The following is a 20,249-nucleotide window of genomic DNA, read 5'->3' as shown; positions in this document are numbered from 1 at the left end:
ATTTTAAAGTCAGCGATGGATCACATATATGATGGTGGCCCCATACTATAATGGAACTGAAAAATTCTTATTGTCTAGTGACATCATAGCTTTCATAATGCTGTAGACGCAACACATTACTAGTTTGTGGTGATAACAGGTGTAAACAAACCTGCACTGCCAATTGTATAAAAGTATAGGATATATAGTTATATACAGCATATAATACTTGATAATAAGTGACTCTTAGTGGTTTATGTATTTACTATACTATTAATTATTAAGAGTGTACTCTCTAATAATGAAAAAAGTTTGCTGTAAAACAGTTCGCTCTGTTATGTTAGCAGTAGCCTCATAAATCTCATGTTTACTATATCTCTTGATTTCATCATTTTCTTTTATGCTAGATTTAATCTTGTATTGTTTTGTTCATGGCTCCTAAGTATACAAATCCACCGCTAATGTTGCTAGTAAGAGGTTAGGTTGAGTGATTGACCTGGAAACAAAAAAAGTACATGAGGACTATTTAGGTGGAAAATCAGTGGTGGCTATTGCTCTTCAGTCAGGCTTGTCTCATTCTACCATAGCTATGATCTTAATAAACAAGCACAAAGCGACGGAAACTGTTGAAGGATCTGCTTCATTGAGGGGCGTGAGATCAACAAAAGTTTGAGAAGGGCCTATATCAAACTTGTAGAAACTTTTGATGACCCAGATTGAAGACCAGACACAGAAGCATATGCCTCTCAGCACCATGAAAATGGTGTCAGAAACCAAAAGTTTGTTTGCATGTTGAAAGAAAAGGTGGGACCCAGCTACGATGTGCAGTTTACTGCTAGCTCTGGGTGGCTTAAACAATTCAAGAATCGTTATTTAATACATAATGTGAAAGTGAGTGGTGAGTCTTTGAGTACTGATGTGAAGGCAGCTGAAGAATTTTTGGAAATTGATATTGTATTGGAAAATTACTTGCCAGAGCAAATGTTCAATATGGATGAAACCTCCCTGTTCTGGAAATGGATGCCTAAAAGGACTTTTGTCTGTAAGGAGGTCAAGTTAATGACAAGTTTTAAGGCTTTTAAGGACAGGATACCAGTCTGGGGCAGTGTTCCACACTACAAATTTTAAACCTTTGTGATTTGGTACAGTGAGAACCCCAGGGCCTTCAAGCATATCAACAAGCACATACTCGCTTTGTACTACAGGAGCAATAAGAAGGCATGGATGACCCAGCTTTTTTTCCAAGATACCCTCCTGAATTGCTGTGCCAGTGAATGGAGAACTGCTATTCGGAGAATAACCTGTTTTTCAAGATTTTGTTTGTTGTTGATAATGTTTATTTCATTGGTGATCTTCATCCCAATATCAACGTGGTATTTTTGTCTCCAAACACCACTTCTTTGATCAAACCAATGGATCAGGAAGTTACAAGAGCTTTGAAAGCCTTCTACATGAAGACCTTTGCCTAGGCTATTGCTGCCGCTGAGGAAGACACTGCAATTCTGGAAGGATTATGACATCTGTAACTACATCAAGAATCTTACTTGGGTATGGGGGTGATGTTACTAAGGCGTGTATGAATGCCATCTGGAAGAAAACGAGGTTTGTCCATGATTTCAAAGGATTTCCCAAGGATGAGGAGGTCGTAAAAACCAACAGTGCTGCAGTTTAGATGACAAACAACTTTAACCTGGATGTGGATGAGGATAACATTGAGGAGCTCCTAGGGGTAGTTTCTGAGGAATTAAATAACGAGAAGTTGTTGGAAATAGAGCAGGCACACATAGCTGAAGAAGAGGCAAGAGAAGAGGAAACTTGAGAAGAAAAAGAGGGAACCCCCAAGAAAATTCACAGTTAAGGGTTTAGCAGAAGCTTCTGCAGACCTCGGCAAGCTCCTTAAAAAGTTTGAAAACATATTTCCCAACACTGAAAGGTTTTCATTAAAGAGGGATGTTATCTGCTTACAAGCAAATCTATGATGAAAAAAAAAGAATCCAAGCATACAACCATGGACACATTTCTGAAAAGAATGAGACCTCAGGCAACTCCTTGAGTAGGTTTTCTAGAAGAAGGCATTGTTAGAGGAGATGACAGCTCTTCAGAGACAAGAGGTCGAGGTAGAAGACAGTGATAGTGATGACTGACCCTGTGTAGGCCTAGACTTATGTGTGTATTTGTGCCACAGTTTTTAACAGAAGTTTAAAAAACAATTTTTAAGTAAAACTTATAGAATAAAGATATAAAGACAATATTTTTGTACAGCTATACAATGTGTTTTAAGCTAAGCATTATTACAAGAGTCGAAAAGTTTAAAAAAGTTTACAAAGTAAAAAAGTTACATTTAAAACTAAGGTTAATTTATTATTAAAAAGTGAAATTAAGTCTACAATCATGCTACCCTGAGCATGCCTGATCTCGTCTGATCTCGGAAGCTAAGCAGGGTCGGGTCTTTTTAGTACCTGGGTGGGAAACCACCTAGGAATACCAGGTGCTGTAGGCTTTTAAAAAAAATGAAATTAAAAAATTTAGCCTACACTAAAGACTACAGTAATGTACAGTAATGACTTTACATCCACTCACCACACACTCCCTCACCAGAGCAACTTCTAGTCTTGCTAGCTTCATTCATAGTAAGTGCCCTTTACTGATGACCATTATCTTATAAAATGCATTTTTACAGTACCTTTCTATGTTTAGATATGTATAGGTACCATTGAGTTAGAGTATCATAACATGCTGTATAGGTTTGTAGCCTAGGAGTAATAGGCTATATACCATGTAGCCTACGTGTGTAATAGGCTATACTGTCTAGGTTTGTGTAAATGGTATTTGCAGAATGATGAAATTGCCTAATGGTGCATTTCTCCCTCATAAAGTGGCACATGACTTATACTAAATTTTTAGATTCTAAAGCTATGTTTTCAGATATTTTAAGAAGGGAATGTAATGTACAACAGTGAAAATTTATTCACAGTTATATAAGCTGGTATATACCTGGTTGAAATTTGAAGGAAAATATCGGTTATTTTGTAATTGGTTCAGCTGCTTTTGGTACTTTATTTTGTCCTTTATGCTAGAAAGAAAAATTACACTTAGAGATCTTCATATTAGCAGTGATTTATGGTACACTTAATGTTTACATGACACTGGATTAAATGCCTTAAATAAATTCTCTAATTTAAAATATATGTCAGCTCTCTGAAGTCGGTACTATTATTGTGTTTATTTTCCAGGCAAAGACACATAATGCTTAGAGATGTTAAATGTAACCCCCCCAGAAATCATACAAGAAGTAAGTGAAGGAACTGGAATGCTAAGATCAGATTTGTACTCTAGATTACTGGTATCGATAAACTGCCTCCTGAGTTCAGTGATTTTAGAGCTATTGTAACAAACCTCTTTAACATAGTCTGAAATGAATCTGTTTCAGTTAAATCCTGAGCTTTACGTTGAAGTATGTTCAAAGTTTTTGGAAACTTAGTTGTTGGCTGGTGTTATTGGCCCTGGGTGTTTGATTTAGCTCAGAGCTCTTGGACTATACTCGTGTCACTGGCTTAGTTCATCTTCATTTCAGACAGAGGTCATGAAATGGGTGCTTAGGTACTTACACCTGAAACTGAAGAAAGAGACAAGAAGGTTGGGAAAAGGAAGAACAAGGAATCTTTGATTTTCTAATGGTTTGAACTACACTGATGAGCGAGGGTCTTATTGGATGGGCCTAGAGTGTAAGATCCCAAGGTGAGGTGAAGAAGCAGAATTACATGACCATGGGCTGAGCCCCAGATGGACTGGCTACAGTTGAACAGCAGCTACAGTAGAGCAGGCTGCCATTGCTGAATTCATTTTAGAATCTTACTAAACATAAGCTAACGAATGCACTCTAGCATACATACCAGTTTATTCTTTTTTCAGAAAGAACATTCATGAATAATCATATAGAAGTTCGCTGTCAGTGTGAATGAAAAACCCTTTGGATTTTTTTCATGACCTCACTCGACCATTTTTATGTTAATCTAGCATAACTACATTTATGGGATTCCTTGGTACCCTTGGAGCACTGTGCTTTTGGTCTGCTTACGTAGATTTACTTTGCTCTAGGAATTTTATTCTGGATATTGGTAGCATTGAAATCCTGCTCCTGGCATTAGGGGGCCCTGTGAGAGAGAGTATGACTTTCTTACAGTAGCATACTATTTAGAGGCAGAGGTCAGAACTATTTTAATAATTGTTCTAAGATATTTTTTGCCTTTTTCACTTTATTGACATATTCATCGATGGTGCAGAATCAAAGGTGGGTCAAACAGCTGGCATGAATCAAGTACCAAACTACTCGTAATGATTGTGTTCTTCTCCAAGATGCATTCTTTTAAAAAAAAAAACACCAGTATCTTAATATGTTCGATGAAACAGTAAAAATCGTTCATTTAATTAAATCTTGATCGTTTTAATGTTCTGTGTGATGGAATGGGAGGTACATACAAAGCACTTAGGTCGCATACTTGTCCTATTAATGGTTTTAATGAAAATTACTGTGTGAGTGAGTTTCTGGCAGAACAAGTGGCTTTTTTAAAAAAAAAAAAAAGTAACAATTTTTATTTAAAAGAATGATAAACTATGATTATTCAGTCTTGGATATTTAGCAGATATTTTAAAAAATAAATGAGTGTGCCTGTCAGTTCAATGAAAACTGTTTCCAATAATAAAATTACAGGTTTTAAGTAAAAATTAGAATAGTGGAAACTGGTATCTGCCACCATGAGTTTGACTGCTTCTCAATACTTAAAAGACTTCTGGTGAGATCAGTGGTGATATTCACAGATTTGATTTTTAATATTATGGAGTGAAATGTGTCAATATCTTGAAGATCCGCATAGCTTAATGTAACCAATATTTTCAGTACACGATATTACAAAATCATGCAGAGGTAAAAGATCCATTGAAAATGTAACATAATTTTAATGTAACTATGTGTGAAAAATTAATTGATATGGTTTCAGATTCCATATTGCACCTGTTTTAAAAACTATCACTTGTCAAGTTTTAGTAGAATAGCAAAAAATAATACGCACAATTTTCAGGAAGGACTGTTAACCTCCTCCTCCCTTTTTTTAACCACTTATCTATATGAGACCACATTTTCTTCATAGGCTTTAAAATAACATGTTACAACAGATTGAAGGCAGAAACACATATAAGATTTCAGCTGGTCTTCTATTAAGATAGACATTAAAGAAATTTGCGAAACTGTAAAAACCATACCACTCTTTTCCCTAAATTAGAAGAAAAAAATTAAGTGGCTTTTTTTAAAAAATAAAAAATGTTACTGGTGTTAACAGAATCGACTTATTATTGTTATCCTAAAATAATGTAGTAGATATTCAAAAATTTTCTAAGTTTTAATTTCTGATGTGGTAAATATACATGGATATATATAACCTATTTTAGCAAAAACTCTAGGTTCCTCAATAATTTTTAAGTGTAAAGGAGGAAACTGAAACTATAGGTTAGAAACACCAAATAAGATCTCAATAATTAAAGCTATTATTTCTTAGCTCTTTTTCTTTTAATTAGATAATTCTTTTAAAGGAGAAATAAGCTTTTACATAGTAACTTATTAATAATTTAGTTGCTATAATTAAATTATTTGTTAGGGATTATATCAAATGCATGTGTCACATGTATTATTTAATTTTCCCCAGAACCCTATGAAGTATAAGTACTATTTTTATTCTCATTTACAGATAAAATTGAGTCTCAAAAAGTAGAGTGATCAGGATTCAAAGTTAGGTCTTAATTTTTCCTAAAAGTGGTTGTTCACTTTTCATTCTATCCGCATTTCCCTAAACAACATGCATGAGTAGGTAGGGAAAAATGGGAGAATCAGAACTTATTTCTCTGTTCATCTCTTTCATTTTTTTCTATTCCCTTTTCTCTGCATATGTACATAGCCTTTCTCTCCTGAACCTGGGACATCTCGGTTGTTGGTGACTCTCTTGACTGACTCTGATATTTGGTACCTGCAGCTGGGTAGGCCGACTGGAAGAGCAGCAGGTTACTTAGGATTTAGGTACTCTTTGATTTAGTATATAGGTACTTTGATTTGACGTTTGAAGAGATATATTTACTCTTCTGGGAGATGCTTGGGCTGGCTCGAGTGCCACATCCTTTTCCCCAGTCTTTACATGAGGAAGTGACTTTTTTTTGGTCATTTATACCAAGAGTTACTTTGGCAGAGTAATCCCTACCCTAAAAGCCTTTATCAAGGCAAAAACAAACAAACAAAAAAACAAAACAAAACAAAACAAAAAAAAGCAGCAAGCCTTTTTGGATTCTAGTTAGTGTTGGAACGAATTTGGTCATGTGAACTTTTCAACCAGAGGTCCTTAAAAAAAGTATTTTTGAGAAAGGACATTACCATAAGGAATAATAAGAGTAAACAGTATTCTCTTCTATAAGACACCATTTATTGACTACCTACTATATACTTAATTATAAGTATTATTTATTTCATTTAATCCTTACAACAGTTCTTTGAGGTATTATTTCCTGTCTCCTTTTATAAATAATAGGGTAACTGAGACTCAGTGAAAGGAAGCAACATGTGATCTCTTGTAGCAAAATAGAGAAGCCAGGAATTTAATCCAGGTATTAGTTGGGAGCCGAAAGGATTTAGGTGAGTGGAGGGAAGAAAGGAAGGCATTCCAGGCAATGGAAATTGCAAGACCAAACAGTCAGCAACTAGCTAGGTATTAGTTATTTAATAGAAGTTTCATTTTAGGGAGTGGGAAATACAGATTAAATTGAAGAGCTCCTAGGTAGTGGTGGTATTTGAACCACAGGATTTGGACTTGGAGGTAAAAAACAATTGGGGAGCTATTTATTGTTCATTGATGACCGACCACAGCATCGTACAGAAAGATTGGTCTTTTGATATCATACTATATGAATTGAAGAGGCAGAGACTCTAGTCAGGACAACCAAGGAGGGAATAAAGATCTGAATTGAGGTAGTGGACATGGCGTTGGGAAAGGAAAGTGAGACTGGCTTCTGGAAAATTACAGAACTGGTATAGAGATGAAGTTGAATGAATTTACAGGCTAAAATTGTGTACCAGCAATAAGCTCGAACATTAGTTAATAATTGAACTGCCGTGTTGGAGTAGAGATAGTGTAGATTGACCCATTTTATCCAGTAGGATTTTTTTTTAAATAAAAAATGGATTTAAAGTAGTAGAGTTTTTTGATGTATAACATATTGACTTGTTCATGTTAATTTCAGAGCTATATAAAATGAAGACTCAAATTGCTACCCTGACCATTTTCTTCAAAATAATGTTTAACATTTCTTGCTAAATTCTGCTGTCTATCTTTATTTTTAAAGATCTAATTTTGTACATAGTATATAAATCTATTTTATCACATCAGTATGTATCTTCAAATATTAAGATTGTGTAAGTTTTCTTTGCTGCTAATCAAAAAGTAACGGCTTAGAATAATTATATGCTTACAAAATCTGCGATTGGATTGATAATAGGAAAGTGTCTCCATTTTACTCTGATAGGATAATACCACATTGCCTCTTGATGAATAGTCAAAGGAAGTAAGAGTTTTCTTTTTATTAATTTATTTTAAAATTTATTTTCAATTATAGTTACCGTACAATATTATATTTGTTTCAGGTGTATAACATAGTGATTCAACACATATGTCTTATAAAGCGGTCACCACAAGTCTAGTAACCATCTGTCACCATACATAGTTATTATGGTATAATTGACTTATTTTCTCTTCCCTATGCTGTACGTTACATCCCTGTGACTTATTTTATAACTGGAAGTTTGTACTTCTTAATATCCTTCCCCTTTCCTGCCTAATCCTGCATCCCATTTCCCTCCCCTCTGGCAACCATCAGTTTGTTCTATATCTATGAGTTTGTTTCTGTTTCATTTTTATTGACTGGTTTTGTTTTGTTTTTTAGGTTTCTCATGTAAGTGAATTCATAACATATTTTTTTTTTCTCTGTTTGACTTCTTTCACGTAAGATATACTTTCTAGGTCCATCCATGTTGTCAACAGATGGCAAGATTTCATTCTTTTTTTATGACTGGGTAACATTCCATGACATAAATGTACCACATCATCTCTATCCATTCATCTATTGATGGACACCTAGGTTGCTTCCATATCTTGGCTATTGTAAACAGGGCTGCAATGAATTTATGAGTGAATATACCTTTTTTAGTTATTATTTTCATTGTTGTTGAATAAATGCCCGGAAATGTAATTGCTGGGTCGTAGGACAGTTCTGTTTTTAATTTTTTGAGGCATTGTCATACTATTTTCCATGGTGACTGCAGCAATTCACAGTCCCACCAACAGTGCATAATGGTTCCCTTTCACCTACATCATCTTCAGCACTTGTTATTTGTTGTCTTTTTGATAATAGCCATTCTGACAGGTATGAGGTGATATCTTATTGTAGTTTTGATTTGCATTTTTCTGATGATAAGTGATGTTGAGCATCATATGTCTGTTGGCCATCTGTACGCCGTCTTTAGAGTAATGTCTGTTTAGGTCATATGCCCATTTTTAAATTGGATTGTTGTGTTTTTGTGCATGCATATGTGTTTTTTGATGTTGAGTTGTATGAGTTAGCTACCAGCTCCTAATCTGTCCATTCATCTCAGTTCTAAGCAACTACTAGTCTCTTTCTGTCTTCGTAGCCTATCTGGAACATTTCATAAAATCAAATCTCAGAGGAAGTAACCTAAATGCCCATCAAAAGACAATTGGATAAAGAAGTTATAATTCATGTATACAATGGAATATTACCCAGCCATTAAAAAAAATGAAATCCTATCATTTGCAACGACATAGATGGACATAGAGGTTATTATACTGAGTGAAATAAGTCAGAGAAAGATAAATACCATATGATTTCAAAACTTGTATGTGGAATCAAAGGAACAAAAGAATGAACTAATCAAAACCAGACTCACAAATGTAGAGGGCAATCTAGTGATGAGCAGAGGGAAGGGGTATTGAAGGGCCTGGGAGAAAGTGGTGAAGGGTTAAAGAAGTACAAATTAGTAGTTAAGGGATGATCACGGGGATGGTGAGCACAGCCTAGGGAATGCAGTCAGTAGTAGTTTAATGGTTAGGGGTAGAGCCAGAGGGAAGACAGAGTAATCAAGGGATCATTTCATAAACTATATAAATGTCTAACCAATGTACTGTATACTCGAAACTAATAAAAAAAAGTAAAAAAAAAAATCAAATCATATGTGGTCTTTTGTGACTTACTTTCACTTAGCATGTTTTCTAGGTTTATCCATGTTGTAGCATGTGTTAGTACTTCATTCTTTTTATCGCCAAATAAAATTCCATTGTATTGATATATTACGTTGTATGTATGCTTTTATTCATCAGCTGATGGGACAATTGAGTTGTTTCTACCTTCTGGCAATTTTGAATAATGCTGCATATATGTATATGTTAATATTCATGTATAAGTTTTTGCAAGGCCATATGTTTTCATTTCCCTTGGATATATACCTCAGAGTGAATTGCTGGGTCATAATGGTAACTTGGTGTTGCAACTTTTGAGAAACTGTCAGACGGGTTTTCAAAGTGGCTGCACTATTTCACATTCCCAGCAGTGTAAGAGGGTCCCAGCTTCTCCACATTCTCGCCAGCACTGGCCTTTTTCATCCTAGTAGATGTGAAGTGTTATTTCATTGTGGTTTTGATCTGCATCCTCCTGCATCTTTTTATGTGTTTTTTGGTCATTTGTGTATCTTCTTTGGAGAAACGTCTATTCAGATTCTTTGCCCATTTAAAAAAATTAGGTCGTTTGTGTGTTTTTATTATTGAGTTGTAAGCGTTCTTTAGAGAGTCTAGGAACAAGTCCTTATCTGACATAATTTGCATATATTTTCCCTTATTCTGTGGGTTGTCTTTTCACTTTCTTGATGGTATCTTTTGAAGCACAAGTTTTTAATTTTGTTTGTCAGTTTATCTATTTTTTTTGTTGTCGCTCGTGTTTTTGGTGTCATATCTAACAGCCCATTGCTAAATAGAAGTCATGCAGGTTTATTCTATTCTAAAATTTATAGTTTTAGCCTCTACATTTAGGTCTTTGATCCATTTTGAATTAACTTTTATAATGCATATTCTTTATGGGTCAAAACTAATGTTAAAGGGAATATAGCTATTTCCAAAGCAACTGTATTTTAAATAGTGCATCTTTTGAGAAATCATGTATAGTATCTTTGTGAAATAGGGTATAGTTCTGAAATTCTATCATTATTCTTATATGTTATACAATTTATCTTTCTTTTTCATTATCAAAAACTATATAGAAAGGATAAAGTGGGAAAAGCATAAATTGTCTAACATTACCATACTATCTGCCCTAAAGCCTAAATAAGACAATGCAGGAAAAGATCTTTTTCATTTATTTGTTTTCATCTTCTGAAGACGGTTGCCTTTGTCTTCTCTAAAGCAGTATTGGTGCAATGTGGTTTGTAGTCTTGCTTCCTTTTTCAATGAGGCACTGATAACTTGAGGCTATCACTTTAAGAATATTGCTTATGCTGAGCATTGGCACAGTAACTTTTCTTGTAGTCGAGTGGGTCAAAGTTTAGGAACATTCAGCTGGGACTTGTAAATGGAACATTAGTGTTTCAGCAACTGGAGGAAGAGTCTTCTCTTGACCTTTACTGCTTGCTATCTAACTTGTCAAAAACCACCTTTTGAAGAGATACTGCCTACAGGTCCAACTCATGGTCAGTTATGATTGCCATAAATTAAAACGTCTCCTGATGAGTTCATGAAATTTTAGTAAAAATCTATGCTTAAAATTTTATTGATCTCTTCTTTCCTTTATGGTATAAGTAGGAAACATTCAGATCTTTATGTAATTTCCTGATCCTGGATTTCTCTGATGAAATTTGGTTGCTGAAAATTTTTTATCTGCCTCATTGACATTTAATGTGAAGAGTGTGTAGTGATTACGTTAATAATCAGTTTAGAACATATCATGCTTTAATACTCTTTAACCTTCAAGTTTTAATTTTGAAATTGGTCTTTTTAATGTTTTATTAGAAAAAGGAAGTAGTGAATTAGAAATTTTTTGCATTTATGTTTCTACTTAGAGTCTTAATCCAGTTGTTAAATACCATCTGTCTAATCTTGTTAATGATTTTGCTTTTATTTCGTAATGATATAAATCATAGCAATTTGAACCACAGAAATGTTAAGTGGGTATCTACTGTATTTCAGTCATGAGTTTTAAAAATTAAAAATATGTTCTGGAGCATTGCACATGCATATTACACTGCTCATTGATTGAATTAAAATTTTAAGTGGTGCTATGAGAAGCTATTTGCTTCTTACCTTGAGCTCAAAGGGAAATAACCATTCAATGATTTCTGCTGGAGATACAGAGCTTGGTGAGAGCTTGGTACTAAGTTTACTGGTTGGCAGAAAGGAGGAAATATGCTGTAGCGTAAGAGCTTTATATGAATGACATTTCTTTGAATTTACCTGTTTTTGGAGAAAATGCCTAGCAGTGCCTGTCTCCTAAGCTTTCTAGTGGAAAGGGGGATAACTAGCCTAGTTGCAAGTTACTAAATATTAATTTATTTAAAAATTGATATATAATTCACATACCACATAATTCACACTTTTCAAGTATACAATTCAGTGGTTTTTAAAGCATGTTTATGAAGATGTACAATCACAACCATTAAGAATTAAAAGATAAGATTGCTCTGAAAAATAAGCTCACTTGGTTTCTTACATTACCCGCCCCATCTATAATAGTGATTGTTGATTTGCCATTGGGAAAATGATTCAATTTGGGCCAAGAATTTGAGACTTTTTAGTTTTAGAGTGACTCTCCATTGACATTTTTATGCAACGAACTTCTAATTTAGTTATGTCCTGTGGATAGGGACAGCCATATTTGACTACGTTGTGATAATGATTTTTTTTTTTACTACGGTATAAAATATTTTGCCCTTGGATGCCCTAATGTAATAGGAAGAGCATGGTCTTTAGACTGTAGAGACCTGGTTTGGCTACTTAACTTAAACTGGTTAACTTGGGTAAGTGACTTCATCTTGCTGAGCTTTGGTTGACAGGAGTACTATAAAGTGATTTAGTGAAGACAACATAGTTGGTTACCCTGAAGACTTCCTTTTTAATCTTCTTTTTATAGGACTGTGTTTTTGTTTTAACATAGTTATTTTTATCTAAATGTTCTTTTAAGAAACAGTTAATTTATCAATCCACAATATTCTGTTGGTAGTTTGCAGAGTGAAATAAGTGAAATCAACATTGTCTGTGGCCAAGGAAAAGGAATGTTTGTCACTGGACCGTTGGCTAAATATATGATCGTCTCTATAGAAATCTTGTAATTATGGTAATATTGTTTGCCAATTAAGTAACTAATAGAAATCAGGAGCCCTATCCTTCCCTTGTATAAGGTTAAGTGGTGTGGCTCAGTTTGGGGGGCATAGTACTGAACTCATTTCAGAACTTAGTCTCACACAGTGAGAATTATCCATAGCTAGAAAAAGCAATAGCTGTCAGCTTTGCAGAATGAAGAATGGACTCATATTTTCCATCATTCACGTGACCACAGTGTAGAACTATAATTCAAAGAAAGTTTTATTTGAGCCAGGGATAACCTTACTTCTAAAAGAGTTGACAAGCTAACATGAAGGATTTTTGTCCTGAAACTTGTTAAGCTGTTGTTTCCTACATTGCCCCTCTCTCTCTCTCTCTCTCTCTCTCTCTCTCTCTCTCTCTCTCTCTCTCTCTCTCTCTCTATATATATATATATATATATATATATATATATATAAAATTTAAATAAAATAAAATTTGGATGAAGCAGTTTTTTATGACATTTTAGCATTGGTATTTCTCAGTGTGGCATTTTAAATCGGTTCTTTGTACATAGAGGATGGTGGCAATACATTGAACTGTTGTCTGAGGTTACTAGTTTAAAGAACTGTCTGGAGACTGGTACAATGTTATTAATTTTGAATGACTAAAGCATAGGATGTTTGTTTGTCTGTTCCCCTCTTAAATCTCAGTAAACTTTTGCTACTTAGATATAAAGAATTTTACTTCTAATGATTCAGACTTGTAATCCTACCATCTGGAGATAATTGCTATCTTTTGGTGCTAGTCTTTTGGTTATCATTCTTAAAGAGGTAAAAAACATGACCTTACCAGGTAGAAGGACTTATTACATCTTTCACTTTTGAAGGTGAATAAAATGATATTCTTTTGTATTTTAACAGAATGTCCTGACAGTATGCTGAAACATTTTAAACTAAATTATGCTGGAGAGCCTATCTTTAAAAATAGGGGTTCGGAGGGGTGGGTATGAGGGAAAGTAGCAGTTAAAATAGAAAAATAGGGAAACTATTGTATTTACTGTTCTTATGTAGTTAGAACAGATGGGGCTTTGTCAGCAATTTCCAGGTTGATGAATGAGTCTTACCTTTTGAATATCTCACTTTTATTTCCTTAGTCTCTCTCTATGAAGTAAGGGCGGTAGATTTTCGTCATCATAGGCCTAAAGTTTGGAGTCTTGTTGTGTAATTTTATTTGTTTTTAGTTTCCATGGAATGTTTATCATGGGAATCACTTTTGGAGAAGTTGATCTAATCACGTTAGGAAATTTGAAATACATTTTTTCCAGTTTCTGTGGAGAAGTAAGTGTATAACCCCACTAAGTGGGGGACAAAGCTTGGGTCACTGCCAGAATTTTGTCGTGGTAATTTCCTCTTTCTTACTGCTCAAGCAATCCATTTTTGAGTTCTCTTATCCTTAACTCGCTCTTCTAGAATTCCTAGAGGACCTGTGCAGCAGCCTCTCGAGGATCGACTCTTTGCTCCTACTGTCTCTGCAGTGTACAGCACGGTGAGTAACTCATGGTTGTTTGTCATATCGTGTATCTGTTTTCACTCACAAGCCTTTGCCATTATAGGCAATGTTTGCTTGATTGGCATGAATAGATTTTTGGCAAAAGGCTCAAATAAAATCCCAAATAGAATTAGATGTATATAATGTGTAATAAGGTGATTAGGGCCTCTTCTCCATCATCTGAATTTAAGAAATGGTGATGAAACAAGCATTATATTAAGATGATTGGATTGTACACCTGTCTTCTTTTTCCTCTTCTCATAAATGTTCACCTCTGGCCTTATATTGTGATATCTTTTGGGACTCTGAGTTTTAATTTTTGATATTGTTTTCTTCAATTTTAAAACATTTCTTAAATAATAATTGGTTATACACAGTTTTTTTTTAAAATAAGAATTTAATATTCACTCAGCAGTTGACAAATATTTCTTAAGTTTTTAATGTGTCAGGCATTTTTCTAGGTGTTAGGAGCTTAGTCTACGTGGAACTTATCTTTCTATGATATAGAAATGACAGTAAATGAATACATATGCAGTATACGATTGGGTAGTAAAAAGTGCCTTGATAAAAATGAGGCAGAATTAAGGAATAGAAGATGATTGGATATCCTACTTTAGTTAGGGCTCTCAGGGAATTTCTGGCTGAAAAGTGGCATTAAATTAGAAACCTAAGAATTGAGGAAGGAGCCTTGCAGATTTTTAGGGAAAGAGCATTTCTGATACAAGGAAGAACAGTGCTTCCTGTGGTCTTAGAACTGCAGGCAAGCCAGTGTGGTGTGTAGAAAAGTTGGAAATAGAATTCAGAGACGTCTCTAGAGCCTCAGATTATGTGGGGCATGGTAGACCATGGTAAAGATTTTGGATTTTAATCCAGATGTTATGGAAAGCCATTGAAAATTTAAGAGCAGTAGATCTGAATTTCCTTTTAAAAGGCTACTATAGCTACTATAGAGAAAGTAGACTGTGTTAATTAAGGGAAGGTGGTTGTGGTGACGTGGAAGCGAGGAGACCTTAGCTAAGAGGTAATTGTAGTAATACAGGCAAAAGATTATGGTGGCTTGCTCTAAGGCAGTAGCAGTAAAAGACAAGTAGAGTATTTATTATATACTTTGAAGTGGTCGGTAGAATATGATGAAAGCTTGGATGTGGGATGTGATAGAATGATGCCATGAACCTTGGATTGAGCAACTGAGTGGACATGGTACTGTTTATAGAGATAAACACTGGGTGAGGAACAGGGTTTTTGCTGAGAAAAATTAATACATGTAAACATTTTGATGAATTGAGCATTAGGTTTTAATTTTTCCTAGTAGAAATAAGTTATTTGAATTTAAGCTTTTTCTGTATTTTGGATTACTTTTGTAGGATAACTTTCTAGAAATACAATTGTGGAGTTAAAGTGTCAAATTGTTATTAGAGTTTCTCATAAATGAGGACATGCAACTTTGTAAACTTTATACTTTGGAGAAGAGATCATCAAAATCCTGTGAGTGACAGCACACAGTGCCTGCTACACAGTTTCAATGAAATGTTTTGAGCCTAGGTTTTTAAATTTATTTTTTAATGAGATTAAATTTAACTTTTACTTGTTAAAAAGCTACTGCCATGTATGTAGTCCTTCAATCAATTTAAAAAGTGCCGTGTTAGTTATATTTATTTCCTATTCTGGACAAGGGATTTTAGGTAGTAAAAAGTTACCTTAAAATTTGGTAGTCTTCACTCTTTGATCAGTTGTTTCTATTCTTGGTATTTTCAATCCCTGCTGCACCTTTACAGTGTTGTTGAGCATGTTAATTGAGTAGGTAGGAGGTGGTTGACCAGGTGCTTTGACATTCTCCTCACTTTTCCTTAGCCCCAAGACTACGTCCTGATCATTATTCTTCTAGCGTCTAGGTCCATTATCGTTATTTCTGTGTTGTGAAATAAAGACAAACCCCTCAGTTCACCTCCTGGCTTAGCATAGGGTGCCTATATGTCACTTTATTTTTGGTTAAATTCTCAGAAAGACTCCTGGCTAGTCTTAAGAAATTATGCAATCAAAGATTTTACTTTTTAATGTCTGATATGCAGGCTTTATGCCCTTATGTCAGCCATAGAGCCTCTGTGGATAATCAGAGTATCATAGGTAGAATACAGCTTTTATAAAGCCTTCATATTACATGTTTTATCCTGGTTATTTATTTATTTATTTATTTATTTTATCCTAGTTCATAATAAGTTTCTCCTTGGAACCTTTATCAAGGATGAGAGACATACTTTTGTCGTTATTCCTCATTAGCCATAATTACATTAGAGTGATTGGTCATAGGAATAAAAAAAGAATAAAGCCAATATTTTTTAAACTCTAGTATAGGCCAGATGTATATATTATATGGTAGAGAGGAAATGGTAAAACTAAAGAGGCATGAGCTGATTTGAAATACATTCATTGATAACTCTTTTGGTATGCTTCTGAAAAATAAACACATCTTACCACGTTGTATATTTTTGGCTTCCATATTTTATTTAGAAAAGTTAGATTTTATGACTATTAAGCCAGTATTTTTAATGTAATTACAGAGGTAAACTTTAATAAAAGTTTTTCTGGAATTAAGACTTTACTACAAGAAGCAGCAGTCTATTTACTGAGAGCTTGGAAGAGTTGTCCTATTAACCGCTTATGAAAAGTTTCTATAAATAAATTATTTAATTTGGATAAATTGCTCTTTAATGCCATAGTATTTCATGATCCTTTTTAACCAGCTTATACTTTATAATAAAGTCTTGATTCTGTAACCTATAGCTCTACGTTATCTAACTAGAAAATCATGTTTTATGTCTTTTTCCAAGTCACTGGTAGATATTGAGTAGGTCAGCATGTCATTGGAGACCTCTGCACAGAGACAAACTTTAGCATAAGTTGCTCAGTTCTCCTTAGGCAGTGGTGTCCAGCCAGGTATAAATCTACTTAATTGTCCTATAATCCAGTATAGAATAGCAATGTTTTTTCCCCCAGTGGTAAAGCCACTAGTAGAACTGATGATTTCTTTATTTATGCTTTAATTTTGAAAACAGCTTTATTATGGTATATTGATGTACAGTACATATTGTGCCTATGATTTAAATATATTTAAAGTTCTATTTAAAGTGTATAATTTGGTAGGTTTTAACACATGTATTTACCTATGAAAACTTTCACCACAATCAAGAAAACTAACATATATGCATTGCTCCAAAAAGTTTCCTCATCTCTCTTTATAATCTTTCTTTTCCTCAACATTGGTCTGCTTTCTGTCATTATGGATGCATTTATGTTTTCTAGACTTTTATGTAAAACTCATAATAGGAAAAGGAATCATGCAGTAGGTTCTGATTTTTTTTTACTTTTCTCACTCAGGTTAATTATTTTGAGATTTACCCCATGTTATGTTTATCAGTAGTTTGCTCCTGGAAGAAAAAATTTAAACTTAAAATTTAGGGCTGTCATAATCATGTGTTTCATATATTAATTTTTGTTCCTGACAGTAGAGTTTGATTTTCATTAAACATAATGTAAATCATAATTATTATACAATTTGGTAGTTTTCTTTTTTTAATACAACATTGTGTTGTGAATAATTTTCCATATTATTTCATAGCATTTATAAACATTAACTATTTAAGTAGCATGTCAATGAAGTGAACCATAATTTACATAATCAGTGAATTTACAAACTTTTACAAAGTGTTTGGTTTAAAGATTCCCTCTATTTTCTATTTTAAATAACCATGATATGATATATATACATACATATATAAAATGTATATTCATTTGTGTATGTGTGTATATATTTTTTCTCTATTTAAAATAGTGTTCTGTCCTTAGGCTATGATTCTCAAAAGCAACTTTACTAGGTTAAAATACACTTTATAGTTACTTAATATTTTTGACATGTCTCTTAAGGCAACTTACATTGCTTTTAATAGTATAGGAGTATGTCCATTTCATTATGTCATGATAGTTTCAGGTCTTCCCATATTTAGACATCTTTGCTGATTTTTTAGGTGAAAAGTGCTATTTCACAGTTCACAGAATAGGAAATTAGCAGATTAAGTGACTATGAAACACTATTTAACATTGATAAAATAATTATGTCATATTTATAAAATTAGCAAAGGTTAATTATATACCCATTTCCAGGTTGTAGGAACATAAAAATTAGGAATTTTTAAGGACTTTCTTTTTAGCCTTTTCATCTTTTTTCCTGTTTAATATTTTTGAGTTATTAGGTACAGAAAAGGAAAGAAATTTTCCTGGCTGTGTCAAAGAGGATTTTTGGTTGTAAGAAGATTATAGTTTTAAAATTATTATTGTCACTTTTCTCCAAATAGCATTGCTGAATGATATTTAACCATAGTTAAAAATCCAGATTTTTGTATTTGAAATGAAAATGAAGATGAAAATCAATTTTAGATATTTTTTTTATTGCGGTAAACTACTCATAACAAAATTTACCATTTAAATAATTTTGAAGTGTGCTGTTAGTGGTACTAAATACGTTCACATTGTGCAACCATCATCACAATCTATTTCCTGAAGTCTTTTCATCTTATTCAGCTGAAACTCTGTGCCTATTAAATAACAACTCCTTGCTTGCCCCTCCCCTCCAGTCCCTGGAAACCACCTTTATATCTCTGATTTTGACTACTCTAAGTATCTGACATAAGTGGAATCTTACAGTATTTTCGTGACTGGTTAATATCACTTAGCATAATGTCCTTAATGTTATCTATGTTATACAGCATGTATTAGAATTTTCTTCCTTTTTAAAGTTGAATAATATTCCACTGTGTGTACATGGAATATTTGGCTTATCCATTTCTCTGTCGATGGACAGTTGGGTTGGTTCTATGTTTTAGCTATTGTGAATAATACTGCTATGAACATGGGCATACAAATATTTCTTTGAAACCCTGCTTTCAGTTTTTTTTATGCACCTGGAGGTGGAGTTGCTGGATCATATGATAATTTTCTTTTTAATCTTTTGAGAAACTGCCATACTGTTTTCCACAGTAGTTGTACCATTTACATTTCAAGGAACAGTATACAAGTGTTCGAATTTCTCCGTGTCCTCTCCAACACCTGTTTTCTTTTGTTTGTTTGACAGTAGCCTTGCTAATAGGTATGGTGTCTCATTGTAGTTTTGATTTGCTTTTCTGTATTGATTAGTGATGTCGAGCATCTTTTTGTGTGCTTCTTGGCCATTTGGGTATCTTCTTTGGCGAAATGTCTATTCATGTCCTTTTGCCCATTTTGAATTGTTTGTTTTTGTTGAGTTTTAGGAGTTTTCTGTATATTCTAGATATTAATCCCTTATCAGATATATGATTTGCAAATACTTTCTCCCATTCTGTGGGTTGCCTTTCTACTCTATTGATAATGTCTTTTCAAACAATTTTTTTTTTTAAATTTTTATGAAGTACAAGTTGTCTATTTTTTCTTTTGTTACCTGTGCCTTTGACGTTATATCTAAGAAAATCATTGGCAAATCCAGTATTATGAAGCTTTTGTCTTATGTTTTCTTCTAAGAGTTTTATTGGTTTAAGCAAGATAACAATTTATATTTAGGTCTTATATTTAGGTCCTCAATTCATTTTGAGTTAATAGTGTCAGGTAAGGTCCAGCTTTACACTTTTGCATGTGGACATCCAGTTTTCCCTATACCATTTGTCCTTTCTCCACTGAATGGTCTTGGCACCCTTGTTGAATATCATTTGATCACAAATATGAGTATTTATTTCAGGGATTTCCATTCTGTCTCATTTGTTTATATGTCTCTTTATGCCAGTATCACACTGTTCTGATTACTGTAGCTTTGTAGTAATTTTCGAAATCAGGAAGTGCGAGCCCTTCCATGTCTGTTTTTTGTTTTTCTTTTTCAAGATTGTTTTGGCTATTTGGGGTTCCTTGAAATTCCGTGTGAATTTTAGGATGGATTTTTCTTTTTCTGTAAAAAACATCATTGGGATTTTGATAGGGCTTGCATTGAATCTGTAGATTACTTTGGGTAGTATTGGCGTCTTAACAATACTAGTAGTGAACATGGGATGTGTTTTCATTTATTACGTGTTTAATTTCTTTTGGCAAGTTTCATAATTTTTATTGTACGGTTCTTTCACTTCTTGCTTAACATAATTCCTAAGTATTTTATTCTTTTTGATGCTATTGTAAATGGAATTGTTACCATTTCCTTTTCAGATTTTTCATTGTTCTTGTATTGAAATTCAGGTGACTTTTCTCTTTGACTTTATATTCCATTATTTTGCTGAATTCAGTTATTGTTCTAACAGGGGTGTGTGTGTGTGTGTG

At 33.7% G+C, this 20,249-nt stretch overlaps 1 protein-coding gene and 1 pseudogene across 36 annotated transcripts in view; both read left to right on the top strand.

Annotated features, from left to right (window-relative positions):
• The window catches only part of EIF4G3 (eukaryotic translation initiation factor 4 gamma 3), a 267,806-nt gene that overhangs the window by 51,966 nt on the left and 195,591 nt on the right, over positions 1-20,249 (top strand). For all 36 annotated transcript variants that reach the window (XM_036229665.1, XM_036229602.1, XM_036229572.1 and 33 more), the window contains one exon: positions 13,844-13,919. In XM_036229665.1, coding sequence (XP_036085558.1) covers positions 13,844-13,919 — 76 coding nt within the window. The remainder of the gene's footprint in view (positions 1-13,843; positions 13,920-20,249) is intronic.
• On the top strand, positions 2,361-2,479 carry LOC118604970 (annotated as a pseudogene).

The sequence above is a fragment of the Rousettus aegyptiacus genome, unplaced genomic scaffold (assembly GCF_014176215.1).
Source record: "Rousettus aegyptiacus isolate mRouAeg1 unplaced genomic scaffold, mRouAeg1.p scaffold_m13_p_1, whole genome shotgun sequence".
NCBI classification, from domain to species: Eukaryota; Metazoa; Chordata; class Mammalia; order Chiroptera; family Pteropodidae; genus Rousettus; species Rousettus aegyptiacus.
The sequence above is the reverse complement of the archived record's forward strand: the minus strand, read 5'-3'. Positions and strand labels throughout refer to the sequence as shown.